General features: G+C 40.9%; 1 protein-coding gene and 2 long non-coding RNA genes across 11 annotated transcripts in view; 2 read left to right on the top strand and 1 right to left on the bottom strand.

The window, feature by feature from the left end:
• Positions 1 to 336: 336 nt before the first annotated feature.
• Positions 337 to 22,594, bottom strand: part of LOC110082703 (cystine/glutamate transporter) — a 35,931-nt gene continuing 13,673 nt past the window's right edge. For 4 of the 9 annotated variants that reach the window (XM_020800500.3, XM_078376236.1, XM_078376233.1 and 1 more), the window contains 12 exons: positions 22,219 to 22,526; positions 19,463 to 19,589; positions 18,033 to 18,148; positions 17,694 to 17,819; positions 16,078 to 16,177; positions 15,927 to 15,971; positions 12,554 to 12,677; positions 11,321 to 11,424; positions 9,804 to 9,900; positions 7,867 to 8,016; positions 4,686 to 4,860; positions 337 to 2,698 (listed from right to left, as the gene is read on the bottom strand). In XM_020800500.3, the coding sequence (XP_020656159.3) occupies positions 2,634 to 2,698; positions 4,686 to 4,860; positions 7,867 to 8,016; positions 9,804 to 9,900; positions 11,321 to 11,424; positions 12,554 to 12,677; positions 15,927 to 15,971; positions 16,078 to 16,177; positions 17,694 to 17,819; positions 18,033 to 18,148; positions 19,463 to 19,589; positions 22,219 to 22,414 (1,425 nt within the window). In that variant the 5' untranslated portion in view covers positions 22,415 to 22,526 and the 3' untranslated portion in view covers positions 337 to 2,633. The remainder of the gene's footprint in view (positions 2,699 to 4,685; positions 4,861 to 7,866; positions 8,017 to 9,803; positions 9,901 to 11,320; positions 11,425 to 12,553; positions 12,678 to 15,926; positions 15,972 to 16,077; positions 16,178 to 17,693; positions 17,820 to 18,032; positions 18,149 to 19,462; positions 19,590 to 22,218; positions 22,527 to 22,594) is intronic. The other 5 variants (XM_078376234.1, XM_078376235.1, XM_078376238.1 and 2 more) reach the window with 2 other exon arrangements.
• Positions 10,947 to 17,842, top strand: LOC144583123 (uncharacterized). The gene is made up of 2 exons (XR_013536728.1): positions 10,947 to 11,063; positions 17,653 to 17,842. It is a non-coding gene; the product is annotated as an uncharacterized LOC144583123 (long non-coding RNA).
• On the top strand, positions 18,037 to 20,792 carry LOC144583122 (uncharacterized). Its single transcript, XR_013536727.1, has 2 exons — positions 18,037 to 18,166; positions 20,676 to 20,792. It is a non-coding gene; the product is annotated as an uncharacterized LOC144583122 (long non-coding RNA).

The following is a 22,594-nucleotide window of genomic DNA, read 5'->3' on the forward strand; positions in this document are numbered from 1 at the left end:
GGAGTATTTATACTTGTAGCCCAAATTAGTCTGTTTGTTCCCTCACAAAGCCACTTTCATATTATTAAGTAAACTGTCCAGCTTATCTGCACCTACATCCATATCCAGATACAACTTTTCATGAAGTACAGAACTGTTCCCCCTTCCCTTGATACAAAAGAATGTATTGTGTTTGTGTGCATGCACATGATGGTACGTAATCACATCTTTCTTCCTTATTACTCTCTGTCTTTACTTTCCACAAACTAATATAGAAAGAGCTTTGACATAATCCTCCAAGGCCTTGTTTTCAGATGCTGACAGATAAAGTTGTCCAGGAAAAAAGATTACTAAACATTTCTGAAACACTTCTTTTATTTCAAACCCATAATTGTAGACTGAGTTATACAAAGTGATTTATATCCTTGACTGCTATATAACTCAGTGTTTTTACAGTAGTTACATAGGTTTCTAGAGCATATCAAATGAAAGCACAAGTTCAAAAGATCCTGTTTATTTTGGTTATTTCAGATTATGTCACCAATTGTATGAAATTTCAACTCAGATAAGCATCTGAGTTCAACATTCATACAATTTAACTCAGATAAGTACTGTATCTGAGTTCAATGGGACTCACTCCCAAGTAGTGGCAAATTTGGAAGTGCCCCCTTTGTAAGGAGAGTCGAAAAAAACCAGGCAACTGGGTCAGTCCATATAAAAAACTGAAGAACAGTCTTTGGTAAAGTTAAAGGTTCTTATTTGTCCATTCAAGACCAAAACATCCTCAAATATTTTGCACTGCATCAATGATGACTTTCTCTCCCAGCTACTGTGTGTAATGCAGCTAACCTCAGAGGGAACAAAGGGAGCTGGGGTTATAGAGGAGGTGGGGGAGGTTGTTATATTCCCTGCTACCCAAAAGATCTCAAGACATCAATCCCACAAGCACTGGCTCCACTACATCACTGCTCCCAAGTCACCAGACACAGGATGACAGCCTGAATTTATCGTATTTTTCTGTGTATAATATGCCCCATGTATAAGACACACACATCCATTTTTCTAACCCAAAATTTAAAAATCTAAGTGGGGCTTAGCAAGTGGAGGGGGAAAGGGAGCAAAGCAATCTCGTGGCTGCATGATCGCTTTGATCCCTTTTCCCCTCATGGAGCTATGAGATTGCTTTGATTCCTTTCCCCCTCATGCAGCTGCAGGATCGCTTTGATCCCTGCTTTCCCCTCCACTTGTTTTTGTTCTCTCCTCAGCTTAATTCCGTAAGATGACCCTCAATTTTTAGTCTAAAGATTTTAGACAAAAGTATTGTCTTATACATAGAAAAATACAGTAGCCACATTCCCACTGCACTGATGGATATGTGAATGTAAATTTATGAAATATTCCTTTGCTGACATAATTAAGCCTTTTTTTAAAAAAAAATCTGTATACACTAGGAGCTTTCTGTGGAAGAAAACACTTAGACAGCATTACGTTTCCACTCAAAGTTTGGAAAAGTGCCCTTTTAGCCTATAACTTACTCAGCCAGAAGGACCAATGAGTAAGCTGTGGAGTTGTAATAAAAACACAACAACCCAACAATATCTCCTACCCCTGTGTTGTTGAAGAACAGAAAATTCAAGGAGACAGAACAAGGCCATGTGAGGGCCTGCATGGTGGCAGTGGCGTAAGAGTAAAGGAAAATCTTATGCGATCTGCTTTCCTAGTTCAGAGATTCACAGAATTGGAAAGGATCATCTAGTCAGCCATTCTCAATGGGGGCCATACGCCCCCCCGGGGGGGCAGATCCTGCATATTTGACTCCACAGAAAAGGTATGCCTGTCACCAGGACAGCAAAACACACCCTTGTCTCTTCTGGACTTGTTTTGAATTTTCTAAAGAAATGGATGCCCTTGACCAAAGCACAATGGCCAAACCAAATTTAAAAAGGCCTACATGGAAGAGAAGATATTGGCTAATAATAACAATTATTCAATATCTGGAAAAGAAAATAATGCTAGGAAAGGTTGAAGGCTGGAGGAAAAGAGGAAGACCAACTATGAGATAGACTGACTGCCACAGAGCTGAGAAGGGCTGTTGAGGACAGGACATTTTGGAGATTACTCATTCATTAGATCTTCGTACGTCAGAGGCAACTTGATGACACATAACATCAACGACATACAATACCATAGCTTGGAAAAATGGGAGCTGTCATTTTTTAGACAAGACAATTTCCCCTCACTCTGTATAATATGAATTCAAAATCAACAAATAACTGTTCACTCCACAGAAGCTTGCACTGATAGATGGAGCATGGATTCAGGTGGATCCCTGTGAGCCAAAAATCAGAGTTTAGATTTGCTCATGCCCACCTGGATGGCAGATGAAGCCAACATCAGGACCAGATGGGTGCCAACTCTAACACAGTTCATGGTGTGATTTATCACACAAGCTTTCCAGGGCCTTTGATCACTTTGTGACTTTTCCATCCAGTGTTAAAAACACCAAACTGGAAGCAGAAATAGTAGTTATTTCAGGAGATATGGGCTCCATGGCGTGACATGAATTATAAGCGAACAGAGAAGGCAGCTTCATAGAATCAGTTTTGAAAGACAGATTTCAGGAGAGGGTTGTAATGCCCCCTGGTTTATGCTCCTCAATAAGTCTTGATCTCTTGTTGTACCACCTTCAGGAGTATCTGAAGCTTTAACGTAAGATAATCTGCAGAAAGAAAATAAATTGTAAAAGTAGAAATATCTCATGTAATGGGGTTTCAAATGTATAAACTCTTTACTTCAGTAATGGATGAAATCTTAATTAATGGAGCTTTTTAGTAGTGATTGATCGAGAACATGGCAACCACAACTTTCCCAATGACAACATTTGAAAAATATCCACCAGTTTATCCATTCATATGAAATGATCTTCTCACAAGCTTTGGATCATTGTTTTTACATCCAGAGCTTTGAAGTAATGAGTTACAGGTAATGCAGTTCCCAAAGAGGCAGCTGTGTCAGTCTGCAGGCCATGTCTTTACTTGTAATGAGTCACTTGGTAGTGAAGACGTAATAAAATTATATTTCAAAAATAATGCAACAAGCAGGAATGAACTTACTTTACTAGGGTAACAAGTACAATGGTGCCTCGCTTAACGACGATAATCCATTCCAGGAAAATCGCTATTAAGCGAAAACATCGTAAAACAAAATTAAAAACCCCATTGAAACGCATTGAAACCTGTTCAATGCATTCCAATGGGGTAAAAACTCACTGTCCAGCAAAGATCCTCCATACGGCAGCCATTTTCGCTGCCTGTATAGCGAGGAATCCATCCCTAAACACAGCGAGGAGCCATTTTAAGCACCTGGTGGCCATTTTGAAAACCCGACGACCAGCTGTTTTTGATCGTCACTAAGCGAAATTTCCCCATTTAGACCATCGTTTTGTGATCACAATTGCAATCGCAAAAAGATCGTCGTAAAGCGGATTTGTCGTAATGTGGGGCAATCGTTAAGCAAGGCACCACTGTAATGTTTTATAGTGCCTATGTTTTATATTTACCTATACTGAGCCATAGCATCCGCCCATCTAGCCTGGTATCACCAGCTGTGACTGGCAGAAACTCTCCATAGCTTTACACTGGATTTTCTCCTGGCTCTACTTGGAAATTCTTGGTGAGGTCATATTCCATCCCAGAACTAAGTAGGTCTGACTCTGCTTAACTTCCAAAACTGAGTGGCATCAGAGATGCTCAGAGTACTACAGTTGTACATACCATGTATGGAACCTTAAGAGTGTCATAGTTATGCCCACACCTGCAACAGGGGGATAAAACCTTCTCCTATTCGTCTTGCAGTGCATGCCCTTTAGTATATGTGTATGCATCCCACTGAGCCACTGCAGAGAATGGAAGACTTGTATGAAACTCTTCTGTTCCTGTCCAACCTATGTCCTACAACTGGTAAACTTATATGATTTCAGAACTTGAAAGGGAGTCCCAAATGGGGATGTGGAAGATACGGTATATACTGGTCTCCTCTTCCCTGCCACAGCCAGCATATAAAATGACCCAGGATGTGAAGAAAACTTTGTTATGACTGTATTTATGTATTTTTAATTTATTTATTCAAAACATTTAAAGTCTGACCTGTATCACAAGATCTCAGAACTGGCTGCGGAGCCACGTAAAACCAAATTAAAAACCAAAAAAAAAAAAAAAATCTTCACAGCAATTTAAAGTCGGTCTTTAAAAATCAACCATTCAAATCTTTAAAACTAATTTAAAAATAAACAGTTCAGAACACATGCATTTAGAACATTAGAGCATTAAGACTTTTAAACTAAACTCTGTGCAGGACATGATCCTCAACCCCTCCCCCAAGGGGTCAAATTAATAAGCATGTTCTGACTTGGTGCCAAAATGATGCCAATGTCAGCACCAGTCAAGCCTCCAAGGGGAGGGGCATTCTACAGTCAAGAAAGTCCTCCCCTGTGTGTCTCCTCATATTGAACAGGTTTAAATGGTGGGACATCAGTTCTTAGAGATCCAGGCAGGTTTATAGAGGGAGAAGTGCTCTTTTAAATATCTGGGTCCCAAGTCATTATATGGGAATCTATGCCTATGGGAGACTGGATGGCATCTCCTGCCGTTATTTATAAGGATGGTATATTAAAGACAATAATTCAAAATCGATTAGCATCTACTTACAGAATGTGGTACGGCAACCATTCGGCATGAATCCGTTCGTGAGCAAGTAATAAACTGGAAAGCCACTTAAAACCATGGCGCAGCCAATACTGATACTGACTGGGTCCGAGTAGAAAGACATTCCCACCGTGAAAAGGCAGATGATTGTAAAGGAAACTGGGATGAAGAGAGGAACCTGGATTATAAAGGGATTATAAGGGTGAGAACCAGGGTTTTGCTAGGAATAACTGAATGTTTCAAATAAGACATCCAGCTTGGAAAAAAATTGCATTTCTGGATTAAGAACTCCCGTGGCTGCTAAGGGATTCTGGGAATTGTAATCCAATGATGTTATATTTCCAAGCCCTGGGGTGTTATCACATGTTAAATCCTGTGCTGCTATGTCTTTGATCTATAGCTTGTATAAATAACACATCTGTCCCTCCATCTCTGAAGTTTTGCTTTCTCATACCACAATGCAGGTTCAGGTATTTTATCAAGACACACAGCAATTAGATAGATAAAACCTACCACACCGATCATCAATGTGAGATCCTCTTGTTCTCCTTTTCAACCAATGCCAAGGAGACAGCAGATGTTTCGAACTAGGTTCTGAGTGCACTAATGAACTGGATGAAGGCTAATGAACCAAGGTTTAATCCAGACCAGAGGTTCAACTGAACTAGGAGTGGAAATAAGGCCTAGCCTAGAAAGGGCCACTCTGCACTGGAAGGTCTATTGAATCCACCACTTGGGAGTACAGCGGACCCTTGACTTACAGACGGCTTGACTTACAGACTTTTTGAGTTACAGACTTCTCTGGCCGCAAAATTTAGGTTTGACTTACAGACCAGAAAAAAACCAAAATGGAACAAAAACGGCCTGTTACAGGATTAATCAGTTTTCAATGCACTGTAGGTCAATGGAGACTTGACTTACAGACTTTTTGACTTGAGAACCGCCTTCCAATACGGATTAAGTTCTCAAGTCAAGACCCCACTGTATATCTGAATCTGATCCCAGTCCTTCTGTATGCAAGTAGTGGCTTAGGATGCCTTTGCATTGTCACAGCGACAGAGCCTATTTAGACACTGTCACAGTAGAGCAGACAACAATAACCGGGTCATATCCGGACTAGATGACTACCATATGCTAATTGTGGAGCTGCTTTTGAAAAGGGTTCAGCTTTTTTTGTGCCTGCTTTGCTGGTCATCTTGTTTCACCTGTACTGGTGCCCAGTTTGTTTCTAAGTTCAGATCAAAGTGCTATGTGGCTGTTTTTTCCCCCCCTTCACAACACCTTAAATGGCTTGGTGTTAGAATATCTGAAGAGCCTCTCCGACCCTGTGGTCCTGCATATGGCTCCCAAAGCACATTCGGTTGGAGCCGATCGGGTTTTCTCTTTCTTAAGCACCAAGGAAGCTGGTAAACTAAGACCAATCTACTGAGGGGAATTTTCAGTGGGGGTGAAAATTGGTCACCCTAGTTTTATGCTGAATGGTTTTGTGCTTCAGTTAGCTTTATTATGCTAAATGGATTATTATAATATGCACCATTTTTTTTAAAAAAAACCCTGGTTCATTAAAAAAATTGGTATTCATCTCTTTTTGGAGATTGTATTGCATTTCTCTTATAAACTGTGTAACACGAATTCAGGCATGCATAGTATAATTCTTCTTTTATAAGGCAGGCAGCCTGCCTGATGCAATAGTGTAAGGAGAGGGTCAGATCTGAAGCTAGACATCTGTCACTGTCATTTACGCGTATAGTATTATTTATTTATGTAAAGTATTTTTATCTTGCTTTTCTCCTTAAAAACGACCCAAAGCAGCTTACATTATTAAAAGAACAGAATTTGAAGCTAACAACAGTGAGTATACAGATACTTAAAAGGATCAAATAAATACCATACTAAAAAAGCAACACCATAACCCATTCAAAGCAGGAAGTCACAACCATCCCTTTAAAAAAAAAACCCCACAGCTGTAGAGCTATGTCATCACTGTTTTACCCATTGTTTTGCCACCACCCATTTTGTAAATCCATTTTATGTATACACCGGCAAAGAAGTTCAGCAGGTGGTAGAGCTCTCCCACAAACCACCCCATCCCTCATGATGCCTTTGTCTTCAATTTTTTAAAAGTCCTCCTTTTTGGAAGCTTACAACTGCAATTTTTCTGCTTTGTTATTCACCATGGATTATTCCATGTGAGGACTTCTTGCTGGTGCGTACCAGTGTTGGATGTGCTAAATATGGGCAACCTGGCCTTGCAACTTAAACATTGCAGGGATAAACCAAAGAAGTCTTCCTTAGAAAGATAAGAACATTTTAAAAATCTAGTTTGTGGCCACAAGGAGGCAGGACCTGCATAGCAATGGTGTGATCATAAATGTTCTGCCTTAGGAATTGTGAAAATATTGTAGTCTGCAAGAGCTGTTATCCTAACAGTTTTTCCTCACCGAGTGCCCTTCAAATATGTTGGATTATAATTCTCATCATCCCTAGGCAGCTAGGAAAGGTGGTCAAGCCCATCTGGAGCTGGCTTTGTATTTCTTTTTCTTTTTCTTAGTTTATAAGTGTCTGAAAGTATTATTTTAACCATACTTGTCTTTTAAATTTTTTGTCAGCTGCCTTGAATAACATTATTGGGAGATAGACAGGTTATAAATAAAATGAATGAATGAATAGCTGAAAGAGGATTTAAACCCTGACCTTCCTAGTCCTTATTCATCTCTCTGACCACTGCACCACATTGCCTCAAAACTAGTCCCAGAAAGAATCAAGTTGTTGGTCGGCGAGAATTTATCTCTGCTGAGGGTGAGATTAGAAGCAGAATTCTTTCAGCTCACAAAGACTAGTCTTTAAGCACTACTTTTAACCATCAATGTACAGAAAATGAGTTTCCATAGAAGAGTAAAACAGTGATAAGCGGAGATTAGAAAAGTTACTTATTTGAACGGCAGTTGAATCTAAGTTAGTTTTCTGCCCTTCTTATTATTCTTTGTGCCCAAAAGGAAAAAAAGATGCCAACAAAGGGAAGCGTCATCGCCACATCTGAAAGCTTGGAATAGTTACTTGCTTAGACCTCATCTCCCAGAATACCCCACCATCATGGCTAGTGGTCATGCCGGCAAGGGAATTCTGGGAATTCTGTGGGACAGATAAGGAATCTGTCAAGTTCTGAGTGGCAGCTATGCCTTACCTTGAATGGGCTCGATATCTCGGGATGACGGCAACGATGAACTGTAAGCCCAAGGGTAGCTAAGCCAATGAAGAGCCACCGGGAGAAGCTGAAGAAGTTCAGCAGGTGGTAGAGCTCTCCCACACAAATCATGGCTGTAACCAGGGGGAACTGAGGGGGGCAGAGATAAAATCATTTCAGTAAATCATCGTCTCAGTTTGATCACCAGGAGGTTGTTGAACATTAGACTAAAAGTTGTCTTCTCGGGTGTGGATAGGAGGCTGTCAATCCCTCTTCACCCGGTTTACACTGGAGTGATGTCAATGCTTGCGGTAGAAAGACGTGCAAAGATGCAGATCCTTGACTGAAGAGAATCAGCATTCAGCATGGGATGTTATTATGGGGAGTGGAAGAACTTTGCCCAAGGTCAAAACATACATATCTGGGACAGTCAATTATGGATGTCAGTATTCTGACCTATGAGAATTAATCTGCTGAAATACTTTACAAAATAATCAATGTGGAACACATTGATGGATGTCAACCAGAGGTGTCAACGGATTAATTTTTTTAAAAAAAACCAGATTAATCACCCAAAATATAATGGATTGGCCTAAGTACTTGCATATCACTGTACCACTGCTGGCCTGATGAGTGAACAAAACACTTAACTGTTAATTTTCCGTAATACCTGTCTTAATACTTTCCAGGAGGTATATGGGGAGTAGCCATGCTAGTTTGCTACAGAAAAAAAGAGGAAAGGCCAATATATTGTTTGCAGTTGTGGAGTGTGAGGATCCATTGACATGCAGCACCTGTTGGGATCTCTCTTCTGCCTTGACACAACTCAGAGATCGCTCCATTGCAGCTCTCAGTGCTCACACAAGAGGACACCAGATCCTCCTTCTGCAATCTCAGGAAGAACCGAAGTGCTCACACCAATGGCAATGTGGAAGAGTATAACGCAAACAGAACAGTTAAAAGATGTTTGGTTTTGTTTAATATCTCTTACACTTTTGGAATTATTCTTTTTCCTTGACCATGGTTCCATTTCCATTTCACTCTTCCATGTGGCTTAGATGCATAGACTGTCATTTCTGCCTAAGATACGGCATTCAATTTGCATGAAATAGACTTTGCAAGAAGTAATGTGATTTATTGCATGCATTGAAGTCAACAAGGAAGACCAGCCTTCTTCAACTTCAGACCATATGGCCTATAGTTGCCCTTGATTGTACATGTGAGTTTTAGCCCAGCACTTGGGAGAGAAACGGGTTCAGGAATGCTAGAAATAGATTACTGTATTTCTGAACATTTTTTTAAAAATTGCCATTCAACTAAAGTCACTGTCTTTAAATTCTTTTTACATTGCAGCTTCCTTTTAAATCTTATAAGCAGTGTCAATGCTTACAATGGCATCTCCTGTTATTGTTCTCTAGCCTCCATTAGGCATTGTGTTATTCTGGATGGTAGTTTGAGGGAAACACAGGGTATAAACATGAAAGTAAATATTATTTTTACAGAATTGCCACGGTTGTTTCTCTAATCATCTCAGACTTTCTAAAAGAAGTAGTTGAAAAAGATGATCTGTCCAACGCTTGGGAAAAGTTCCTTTTTAAAAAAGAAAACAACTCCCTGGCTGAAATCCTCTTGTGCAGTTACACAAGGGGTGTAACTTTCAGTGGTGAATTGCTGTAAGTTAAGAAATTTCCACATACCTTATCTGTTGCATGCAGAGTCATGTAAATCCATATGCAACAGATAATCTCTACGGAGATTTCTTAACTTGCGTTATCTCACTTTCAAATGTTCTGCCACTTGCATTCATGGCGTAACAGGACTCCAACCTCTGAATCCCTCTGCTGGCTGGGAAGACTCAAAGACTTGTAGCTAAAGAAGAAGAAGAACTTATTCTGAGCTCTTATTATCAATGTAGTGGGAAAACAGCAGGCTCTTACCATCAACATGACAGCTGGGAGGGGTGTATGTCTATGGATATGGATCATAGAGAAGAGAGGAGGCCACTGACCCTCCCTTGAAGCGACAAAGAGTGTCCTAGAAGGAGAAAATAAGCGGCAATCATACCCAAGGAGTCTATCTATTAGGAATCTGGATTTGGGACGTGGTGGCACTGTGGGCTAAACCACAGAAGCCTGTGCTGCAGGGTCAGAAGACCAGCAGTCATAAGATCGAATCCACGCGACGGAGTGAGCGCCCGTCACTTGTCCCAGCTCCCGCCAACCTAGCGGTTCGAAAGCATGCAAATGCAAGTAGATCTATAGGGACCACCTCGGTGGGAAGGTAACAGCGTTCCGTGTCTAAGTCGCACTGGCCATGTGACCACGGAAGATTGTCTTCGGACAAAACGCTGGCTCTATGGCTTGGAAACGGGGATGAGCACCGCCCCCTAGAGTCAGACACAACTGGACAAAAATTGTCAAGGGGAACCTTTACCTTTACCTTTTTGTCCTTTTACATCATTTTCCCCTTTAGCCAACAACTCTCAAAGCATTACAGAGTATTTTTTTAAAAAAAAACCCCACCACACAATATATTTAAAGAAATCCAAATTTAGGATGGAGGGAGTGTATGAACATCCACAGATAAAAAGCACTGGATTAAAAAGCACCAACAACAAGAATTTAGAGAAGCGTTAAGCCTAAAAGGCATGAGAACAAAGCTTGGGAAAGTTACCCCTTTGAGCTACGACTCCTAGAATTTCCCCACCTAAAAGTATGTACCTGTTTCCAAGCTCTGCCTAAAAGCCAGAAAGGGCTTCTCAGCGGGGGCTGAGCAGTGAAGCACGGTGGAGGTCACTGTGGGATGAGGGAGGTTATTTTCCCCTCCTTCACTCTCCAGTATGGGTAAGTGAATAAGCACAACCTCCACTAGCAATTTTGGTAGCAGGAGTTTTGCTGCTCTGTTAGCTAAGTTCCAGGCACGTGAGATTAATTGCCAGAAGGGAGAGGGCAGAGAAATGGGGAGGGATGCCTGGGCCTGAGTACATGATGACCACGTGAGCGCCACACTCTTTTTTGTTATTTTCTGTCTTGGGCAGAGCGGCTAGTGGTGGAGAAGTTGCAGATCCCGGCACTTCCACCAGCAAATGATAATAGGTGTATTTGCACCTTGCTAACAGCACATTTTTGCAACTCTAAATTTTGTCATCCTTAGTCAAAACGCCAGTCGCTCTGCCCTGGTTATAGATCTGTGAACAGGTAAGTAGCATCAACAGGTATAAATTTGGGGGGGGGGGGGGAGAGATAGAAAAGGGAAGGGCATTTGAGTGGGAAAAAGAGAAACACCACCAGCCCTGTCCCCCTTTGGGCGATGTTCCCCCTCACTACAGACCACAGCCTGTCCACCCCACTGGTAGCAGATGGGCCCAGGCATCTTTCCCTGGCACAGACTCGACCCTTAGGCCAAAAGAGGTTCCCTGCCCCTGACGTTAGGTTGGACATAGCAGGTAGCTCACCTTGAGAATGTAAAGATACCTCCATTCATGGTTCCAAAGCAAGACAAGGAAACCAGGATCGGGATCACTGAGATGAGGCTCTGGAATGCTTTGCGTGCAAAACTCTATGGAGGGAAACAGCACGCTTTGAATTCAGAAACATGAGGCTACTGGTGAATAGATTCAGTGGGAGCAAAAATCATCAGGTGATGTTTATTGATTGACCTATGGCCTCTTTGACTAATGCTTCAGTTGATCACCCACAGGCCTAGGAACCTCTCCTCCTTTCAGATTTTCTCACCTATTGCCTTCATCCCTGAGGTTGGTATATGTTATTGTTTGGTCCTACAATTCCCAGAAGCTAGTCATGCTAACCTAATGAGAAAGCATTCTAAAAACGGACTTTTCCAAACTTTCCTCATTCTACGTAATAGCAGTCAGTGCTCAGAAGATGATCTATCACACCTTCCCAACTGTGGACAATAAGAGCAGGTAGGTTGTTATAGGTACTCCATGATTAGAGCTCCAGCACATTAGTGTTAGAGACACGTCATTCAGGCAGACTTACGTATTTAAGATATCAGTTTCAAAGGGATCCTGTGATTTAGTCCTAAGTGAAGTCTAATCACAAAAGAAAGCAAACTATATAAGGTGAGAAAGGCACCTGCTGGGTACTCAGATGCTTTTAGCAGTTAAGGAATTGCCTCTTGGAATGATACTTATTTGTACCATTTGTTTCTGAATTCCAGAGCATTGTGGAGAGGAAAGAAAACGGAAACCACCAACAAAAACAGTGAAGAGGATTTAAAGATAGTTCTTCAAACTGACCTTTTTTTTCTGGGGGAGGAGGAACAGGGTGGTTTAAAAAAAGGGAAATCTCAAGTTCTTTTGCCTTGGAAAGCATCTTTTAAGACGTTTTGGCTCAGTTCTAGGAAATGACTAAAACTAACAGACTGCAATTTTGCTATAAATGAACATAAATAGCAAAAGATAAGCACAGCTGGAGTCTCAAGGTGATAATACCCCACCCCACGCCCACCCCTAACTCTCTCCCTGAAGGAATGTTCCTTAGATTTTCTACCTCAGGACAGAAAAAACAACTCTAGAAGGCTTCCTTTGGTGAAACCAATGCTAATTTCCTGCTGTTTTAGAAACTGAGCTCTCACCCCCTCTACTGCAGATCAAACCCTCCCAGGGGGTAGAGGTGAAAGGAACTGGATCTGATATTAACAACAATGCTGGCTTTCAACTCACCACAGCTACTGCCTGGGAGGCAAGGACATCTGCTGCTGTCAGTACGGTGTAGTAGGAAACATTAGTAAGCATATACCCAACAACCACAGTGATCACCGACACAATCACAGCCAGAGGGAGGTTTCTACAAATATAAAATAAAATAAAACATTGGGGGAGTGAGAAAAAGATGGTAAACAATATACTGTAGTAATTTATCCCCATAATAAGCACATTTAAAGTAAATGCAGGAATTTATTTATTTATTTATTTATTTATTTATTTATTTATTTATTTATTTATTTATTTATTTAAGTTATATGCTGCCCGCACTACCCAAATGTCTCTGGGCCTTGAAGTATTGTCAGGTGACAATACACATTCACTGTACATTGATTGTGTGTGCATGATAAGGGTGCTGATTCTTATATAATCCAAATGGTGTAAGAAGCTGATACAAGATGGCAGTATCAGGAGGCTTGGGAAGAGCCAGGTTTGTGAGAATACACACATTTTTCACAGCAGCAGCAGCAGCAGCAGCAGCGACTACTACTACTACTACTACTACTACTACTACTACTACTACTACTAATAATAATAATAATACTAATAATACTAATAATACTAATACTAATAATACTAATAATACTAATAATACTAATAATAATAATAATAATAATAATAATAATAATAATAATAATAATAATAATAATAATAATAATAATAATAATAATAATAATAATAATAATAATAATAAAGTCATAAATATGTATGATGGCAGCTCAATGCATCATTGATATCCACAGAATGCAAGGTATCTTCTGAGAAATTAAAATGGGAAACTGGAGCATACATCTCCCTATATGAGCCTCCCCAGGTTTTTAAAATCTTTAGGGGAGGATTTTTTCTCAGTTCAGCTACCTTCACTGGCATGTCTGGTGAGGACACGATACAAGGCCTTTTCATTGGCTGCTCCCAGGCTGTGGAATTTCTTGCCAAGGGACAATTAGGCTAGCTCCTTCCTGTAGTCTTTCTGATAGCAGATAAAGGCATTTCTGTTGAGTTGAAGTTTTGGCAACCGAGTGGTTATCAAAGGAGGAATTACAGTGGTGCCTCGCTTGAGGAGGATAATTTGTTCCGTTCAAATCACTGTTAAACGAAATCCTCGTCAAGCGAAATTAAAAAACCCATTGAAATGCATTGAAAACTGGTTCAATGCGTTCCAATGGGCGAAATATCTGCTCGTTTTGCGAAGATCCTCCATAGGGTGGACATTTTCCGGTGCCTGTAAAGCAAGGAATCCATCCTAAAGCACAGCGGGGAGCCATTTTGCACAGCGGGCGGCCATTTTAGAGCTCCCGATCAGCTGTTTTAAAATCATCATCTAGCGAAAAATCGGTTCCCAAAGCATGGAACTGATCATCGTTAAGTGAATTTTCCCCATAGAAACATCGTTTTGCAAATGCAGTAGCCATCTCAAAAAACTCATCATAAAGTGGATTCATCATTTAACGAGGTAATAATTAAGCGAGGCATCACTGTATAACAGGGAATATTGGGCCTTTTAAAACTATTACTAATGTGCTTTAATAGTTTTACTTTTTAAAAAAATCCTGGGTTGTTTTAATGATGATATGTTTAATGTTGTAATGCACAGTAAATTTGTTAGCTGTCTTTAGCCTTTAAATATTTTGTGAGACTACTTGAGTTCTTTTAATATGGACAAGACGGAGGTCCTGAGGGTGGGTGGCCCCTCCATTGATGGTTTGGGAAACTCCCTCTCTTTTTGGGGGGGTGACTCTCACCACGAAGAGTGAGGTTCACAGCTTGGGGTACATCTGGATCCAGCGCTCACCATGGAAACCCAGATGGTATCAGTGGTCCGCTCTGCCTATTTCCATCTGTGGCGGATTGCCCAGCTGCATCCCTATCTTGATGGCGGGGCCCTCACCACTCTGGTCCATATGCTTGTAATCTCAAGATTAGACCACTGTAATGTGCTCTACGTGGGGCTACCCTTGAGATTGATGCAGAAGCTTCAAATGGTGCAGAATGGGGCAGCCAGGTTTCTTAGTGGGATGAGAAAACACATCTCTCCCACTCTGGCTGCCTTGCATTGGCTGCCCATTTGTTTCCGCATTGATTTAAAAGTGTTAATGATGACATATAAAGCCCTTAATGGTTTAGGACCTCGATACCTAGCAGAACGCCTTCTCCCCACCTAGATCTACTTGAATCATTTGCTATAGCCAGGAAAGACGGCTGAGGGGCCTAATGCTGAGGGAGGCCCAGAAAGAAAGAACAAGAAACCGGGCCTTCTCGGCAGTGGCCCCTCGACTCTGGAACAGCCTTCTGTCAGAGATCTGCCTGGCTCCCTCGCTGGGTGTTTTTAAGAGCCAATTAAAAACTTGACTCTTTAGGCAGGCCTTCCCTCCTGTCAATACTTGACTTTACTTTTTATTTTAATTTTCTGTTTATACTTTTCCATCTTGAATAATACCAATACTGTATTATTGATTTAAATTGTTGTTTTAATTGTTTTTATGATATTTTATTGTAAGCTGCCCAGAGTAGACGTTGTCTAAATGCGCGGGATAAAATTCTAATAAATAAATAAATAAATACAGTAAAATAAATTTCTTAAGAAAATACATTTATTAAGGATTAGTGAGAGGGCATGACAAATGGGAGAAATGGAGAAGGGGTAGACAGACAACTGGCAGGAAAAAAGAGGTAGTCCTCTACCATCCAAATGTGTAATCTATCTGTAAAAAACAAGCAGGAAGGATTTGGAATAGATTACATTTTGAACTGCAGGGAGGTTTGGCATCCTTTGCTACAATTCACTGCAGACTTGATCTGGTTTTTCTAGAGTGTTTAGTTTCAGCCTAATTGAGGGAGACCTGGTTCTGTGTAGGCACATATAGGTTCACACTATGAATGATATAAAACAGCATTATATTAGAAGGCAGCCTCCATCAAGTTCCTGAAAGATTGACTGGAGTTACAATCCTACGCATGCTGACATGGCACTAAACCTGATTCTGCTCAATAGGATTTGCTTTTGAGTAAGCATGTATTCCTGCCTCCTTCCAATAATTCTGGCCAAAGACTCCAATTAAAAGCATGAAAAAGTAGATGTAGATGTGGCAAATTTCTGTTTCAATGTATTTTTAGACTCTATGGGCTATTACACCTAAATAAATTTGAACTTGAGTTTGACAAGGTTTCAATACTTTCATTTCTTAAAAGATTAAACATTATTTGATTTGATGATATAGCCAGACAACATTGAGCATATAAATCTGTTACTCATATTTCACTTCTCACACACATACTTATTTTCAACATCTGCTTGTTTGCCACATACAGAGGCTTCATCTCCTGGACTCACCGTTCTGGCTTCACTAACTCTTCTCGTACAAAACTAGTTTGAAACCTGCGTTGTAAAAGGGGAGAACAAAACAAGACAGGTAGCAGAATTATTTCCATGATGCTGACAATACTAATAAGCTGTCACAAAAGCTGATATCAAGGTTTCTTACCATCCCGAATATGCAAACATCCCTGCATAAAAAGCTAATGGCAGCTTGTCCAAAACGAGCATCTCGCTGTTGAAAGGATCTTGGAAATTTTCAATATGGCCTAAAGAAAATAATTGTTTGGGCAAAAAAAAGAAACAAACAAATAATAGATATGGGAACTTGCTTAAGATGGTTAAGCTTAGGATTGGTTTTATCATTTGCATCATGAGAAGAAATTTTTAGCTTAGGTGGGCATTTGTCCTGATGTTAAGTGTGTTGTGGAAGCAGATTGGTTTGCTTCCCCCGCCCCCCGAAGTGGCCATATGACATAATTGCTAGAGTGAGCCAATTTCCCCCAATTTGCCATGAGGGCACCCCCAACCTGCACCTTTTTGAGCTCTTATTAGGGTTTTGTTGTTGTTGTTGTTGTTGTTTTGTTGTTGTTGGTGGTACAGGGTGCTATGGTCTAGTTTAGTCCAATCCCAGCACGGGCAATAACTGGGAATGAAATTGAGCTTTACTGCTATCAAAACTGTGAAGGCTCTTTCCACTATCAATTTGCAATATTGTGAAGCGGCTTAATAAGTGAGCCAGTTCAAAATATTGGGAAATTGAACACTTCCCCTGCTTCTCTATAGTGTTTTTTTAAACTCTACTAAATTATTACTGTTGGACTGAATCACTTATATTAGATTTAAAACATTATTCCTTGCCTTTGTGTGAGCTGCTGATTGAAACCATGGCTGTGGGCCATGTCTCAAGCGGCACTACCCACAAGGCAAAGATTTTTTAAAAAAATTAATCTAAGTGATTTGGTGAATTAGTGATTGTTTAGCACTGGATGAAATAATAATTCTACTTCTCCTGCCACAGAGGAGCAGGGGACGTGATCAATTGATGGTGGAAGGACCCAGAGGGTCAACTGAGGTTGATATGATACCAAATGACATATCACTACTTCTCTTAACCTCAAGTGACTATTTAGATTGCACCAGCCTGCACCAATAGGGCCAGTGTATACATATTCTTACTGACCCCTGACCTCTGATGTAGAGACAGGAAAATCTGTCAACTTTTTGTTTACTCTCCCTCCACATTTTTAATCCTCAGTTCCATGCTTTTTCAAATATGAAGTATGCAAATGCCTTTCATGTCTTCAGAAATGAAATGAAATATAAATTAAAATATTTGCATCTGCCAGATTTAATAGTTAAAGATATTCCTATTCAAGAGTAGGATTGTGTGGTTGTTAAAGATGGGGGAGCTTCACAGATAAATAGGTGGCAATCCTAATTCAGCATAGAGGTTGAGTACACTTGCATGGTCAAAGTAAGCACTCAAAAATCTTAGACTTGATGGATGATCTGCCACCATTCATGGGGGGGGGGGGAGAAGTGAAGACATTTGCAAATTTTGGTAAATTTTTATCAAAAATGAATATAGATAAAGTGTTTGTCTGCCACTATTATGAGATCAATCTAAGCATGTCAGTCTAAGTGTGAGCAGAGGCAGTCCCATTGGTATGATATACGAATGCTAGATTTTTTTAAAAGACATACATTGTTGCATTTTGTTGATTATAACATTTATTAATAGATGAAGTTGTTGATGATGGCGGAGATGATGAAATGGAGTACCTTGGGCTAAAAGCATCATGCCGGGGACAATGATGAGAGCGAGAGCAGCCAACTTGATGATGGATAAGATGGTCTGAAGCTGGGCACTCCATGTGACACTCCAAGAGTTCAAGATGAGGACAATGTCTAGGAAGGAAGGAAGGAAGAAAGGAAGAAAGGAAGAAAGGAAGAAAGGAAAAGCATTTGATCTGCATGACGGTAATGCTTATTTCAGTGGGTGAGTTAAAGCTATAGAATCAGCAAGTTTCCAGAATGATATTGCATTGCTTATTTTAACGGGTAAGCTACACATGTACTATTAAAGAAATGCATAGGTCATGATTTCTGTTTTGTACTTACAGTAGCCAAGAAGAGCAACAAGTTTTACTGCCGAAAGTGGAGCCGGACAGGGAGCAAAAAATGGTTCCAATATGTAGCGTCCAAAAGCTAAGGCAACAACAGCACTGTTGGCAGGCCTGGAGGGGGGTGAAAAAGTAGGTTATATATTCTGTGGTGCAAAATGCTGTGTTTCTGCAAAGTTAAGGACATAGGATGCAAAATGTTACATTCCTGCAAAGTCACGCATGCCTTCTATATGACTGAAGTGTTTCGGAAGGGCAGTGGGAACTGAAGGCTGATGCATCAGGAGGGCCAAAAGACTCCACATCCTCCTGCTGCAGTTCAAGATGGTCTTAGCTGGCATAAGTTAAAAGGAAAGCAAGCACTTTAGATATTTTAATTATTTGCAGGAAGTTGCCATCATCTCAGAATCATAGAATCAGAATAATTGAGTTGGAAGGGGCTGATCAGGCCATCAAGTCCAAGCCCCTCTCAATGCATGAATCTAAATAAAAGCAGATCTGATAGATAGTTGTCCAATATTTTCCTGAATGCCTCTAGTGCTGGAGCGGTCACCACCTCCCAAGGTCATTGGTTCAATTGTTGTACTGCTCTAACGGTTAAGAAGTTTTTCCTGATTTTAAGCCTAAAACTGGATTCCTGTAGTTTGAGCCCATTCTTACATGTCCTGCACTCTGGGATGATTGAGAACAGATCTTGCCCCTCCTCTGTATCTCCCCTCAGGGCTAAACATGCCCTGTTCTTTCAGTCTTTCCTTATAGGGTTCGGTTTCCAGTCCCCAGATAATCCCTGTGGCCCTCCTCTGAACTTAGTCCAGTTTGTTGGCATCCCTCTTGAATTGCAGTCCAGACCTGGACCCATTACTTTATATGAGGCCTAACCAGTACCTCACAGGATTGGGAGACCATACTTCTGTTCGTGCATTCTAAAATACCATTTGTGTTTTTTGCAGCCACGTTGCACTGTTGATTTATATTCAGCTTGTGATCGACAACAATTCCAATATTCTTCTCATTCATAGTATTACTAAACCAAGTGTCCCCCATCTTGTAACTGTGCACCTGGGGTTTTTCCTCCCTCCCGGTGCAGTACTTTGCATTTATCCCTGTTAAAATCCGTTCTGTTTTTTGAAGCCAAGTGCCCAAGCCTATCAAGATCGTTTTGAATTCTGTTCCTGTCTTCCAAGGTATTAACTATTTCACCCAATTTTGTGTAATCCACAAATCTGATAAGTATTGCCTGCACTCCGTCATGCCAATCATTAATAAAAATGTAATCTGACTATGTGCTTAAGTCTTAGGCTCCCTTTAATCTCTTTTTCTCCGACTAACGTATAACTAAATATTACACTTACAAATGCACCACATTGTTCTGGGTATTCCTAGACTTCACCTTTGCATTTATGGCAGCTTACAGATGGAAATGTTTACCTTATTGCGAAGTATTCAGCCCATAGAAATAAGAACCCTGGCAGAGGGCCCAAAGTCTCCAAAATATAGACGTAATGGCCTCCAGACTTTGTGATTCGTGTGCCAAGTTCTGCGTAACTCAGAGCACCTGGAAGTAGTGAGGTACAAAAGAGGTTTAGTAAATTACCGTGAATCCCTGTAAGTCACATTGAAAGGGTTTTGCCCCACGGTGACATTGTCTCAACAACAGAGACAAAACTGAGTTTTGGTTCTAGTGTATATCCTGAGTGCCTCTAGATCCCACAGTCATAGCAGTCTAAAACCTGTTTCCTGTCATGGCTCCATACTGCACAGTGATGGAACTCCTGGTCTGGTAAGGGACTCAAGAGACTGGCTGGATAGCTCAGTGTGAGAGTTCAATCCCCCACTGTACTGTAGACTTATGCTGATCAGAGGACTATGGCAGCTATAGTCCAAAAAATTAACATTTGAAAGCTCTCTTTGCCCAGCACACAGCTTGGCTTCTGGAACTTGTGCCAATATCTTTTTTTTATTAATTAAAATAATATCTATACACAAAACAAACCACCACCACACCGTGAATGAGATCAGCACAGAATTAATAAGACATTACAGCCATTGGATGTCGTGCCCATCACAAGGTCTCCTTCAATAAATTGACATGAGAGGTAGGAAGAATCAACAGCTGACTATATTTACCAACCTGGAGAATTAGTTTTTCCCACATCATGTAAAAAAACAAGCTGCTTCTTCAGACTGCCTCACATGACTGCCCTCTTTAATTAGCTTACCCATTAATGCTAACCACCATATCTTCAACTACCAATTACACATGTTAATTTCTGTAATGGCTTTCTAGATTGCTGCAATCTCCATCTTGGCTGTGAAAAGGAGCAAATAAACTATTTTTGTTGTTGTTCTTTTAACATCCCATTATTACCCAACAATAATGACAATAATCCTAATGCTGGGATTTGATGGTTTATTCAGGTATATAACCAAGTAAGCTGAACCCCCTTGTAAGCCAAAGCTGGGGTCTGTATGGCAATTCCACCATTCCTACTGATCTTAACAAACTCACTTCTCCTTAAGGAAGGAATAAGCTTCTTTAACATCTTTTTTAAAAAGAGAGAGAAAGAGAAATTAGCTACAGCTGTTGGAGCTTTTATGCTGCACCTACTTGTTTTATTCTGTTTTGTTTTGATCTATTTAGGCAGTAATTAAAATCTTGCAACTAGAAAGCTCTCATCCAAACATGAACTTCAATGAAAAGCACCATTGTGATAAACACCACACTCTCCCTCCAGAACAAACCAAGCCAAAAAATAAACCATGCCTTCAGGAGGTACAGAAAAACTTGGAAAAAATCACCAATTTTGTCACTGTACTACGTTAAGCAAGCATACGTCGTATGGATGGCAGGAAAAATACTGCTCACTTCAGCATGAATCATGATAAATATGGAGAACAAATACTCTGTCTGGATAAGCCTTAAGTCACAGCCCTTCTTGCTTTCCCCATCTATACTTATATATGTATGCCTTATTTGTCTGTCTGTTTTATTTGTATACCACCCTATTTGTGCAATGCACTATTCTGGGCAATTTACAGCATAATAGAATAAAACACCAGAAGAATAAGATTATAAATAAACAGTCAGAAAAATAAAACAAAAACAAGAGGAATATTATTCCAGTAACCGATGAGATATTGTCAGGATCAGGTATCAGCAGTGTCCTAACTTTAGGTCATTTTCTCTTACTGAAAGGGCCAGTCCAGCCATTAGCTGAAGCTCTCTCTTCTGCAGGCTGGCTATTCTCCTGGGAGGCTCAGGGGGAATCTGTGTTCTCTAGCCCTACAGACATGCAACCAACTTAGGGGTAATACAGATGTTTAAATTATTTTCAAGTTTTATACGGCCCTTTGTTATTTCCATAGAGCAGGCCAATAAAATTCATACACTTCTGAGGGCAGACTCTTACAAAATAAGACATTCCCCCAGCTAATATATCAGTTCCTCAGGAATATCAGACACCTCAGGGGTCTCAGACATGGACTTCGGCACAGATTCTCCCAACCCAGGCTCCTCTGGATGTTTCAAATTGCAACCCCTGCCCATCCCAATATGCCAATGGTAAAGGACTATGGGAAATAGGTGACGAGGTGGGGCTTGTCAGCCTTGGAAGGCAGCCCATCTAGGAGAAGGAAAACTCCAATTTCAAACCTCCACTGCCTTGTGGCTATATCCACTCATGGAAAAGACTTCAGGAGTTAACCTCGAGGCAAAATCTGGAGCCGGAGTCCCGGAGGCAGTTTGTGTTGTTCTGGCAACTCCTGCGATGTTGCTGGAACCAGTTGTATTGCCCCTTGCCTTTCCATTGGACTATTTCAGAGATGTCGAGAGGGGGGATTTGCTGCTTCGGTAACAGCCTATCCTCCATATTATTCTACCCAGGCTTTGTGCTCTGGAGAGGACACTCATACAGAGTACGTTACCATGGTCTTTCGAGACTGAAGGATGCCTAAGAATGGGAAATAGAACCTGAAACATCTGAAGGGCCATAGTTTGGAGCAGGCTGCCCTAGCATCAGGGCAAAAGCTCTGGATTTGCTTTATAAACATGGAAGCTTGCCAAGAGGAAAGGGCTGAGGGTGACAGCTACCAGCTGAACTGAGGAATTGGGCAATGCCAGGAGCCAGTTGAGTGACTGGTGCTCCAAGAGCCAAAGACAGAGAAAAAAGTAACTCACCACGCACCAAACATAGAGAGAATCCCACAGGCAAACCAGACAATTAAGGACAGGCCCACATTGCCGGTGTTCTTTAGCACGCCTTTGGGAGAGATGAATATACCGCTGCCCACCATGCTGCCAATGAGGAGCGAGAAAGCCCTCAACAGAGTGATCTTCTGCCTCAGAAAGACAGCCTCTTCTTTCTTCTTTGGCTTCCCCATGGCGTTTGTGATCCTGGGGTTGCTGAAGCTTGGTCAGGTGACTTGAGCTACCATATAGATCCTTTTCTGGTTCCCCGGTCAATCTGGATTAAAAAATGTGAGGCAATTGTACCTGATGAAGCAAACACAGAACTTTAAAGCCTGCTTGCCTCCAGTGCTAATGTAAGGGTCAGGCAAAAC

Source organism: Pogona vitticeps, chromosome 5 (assembly GCF_051106095.1).
Source record: "Pogona vitticeps strain Pit_001003342236 chromosome 5, PviZW2.1, whole genome shotgun sequence".
NCBI lineage: Eukaryota > Metazoa > Chordata > Lepidosauria > Squamata > Agamidae > Pogona > Pogona vitticeps.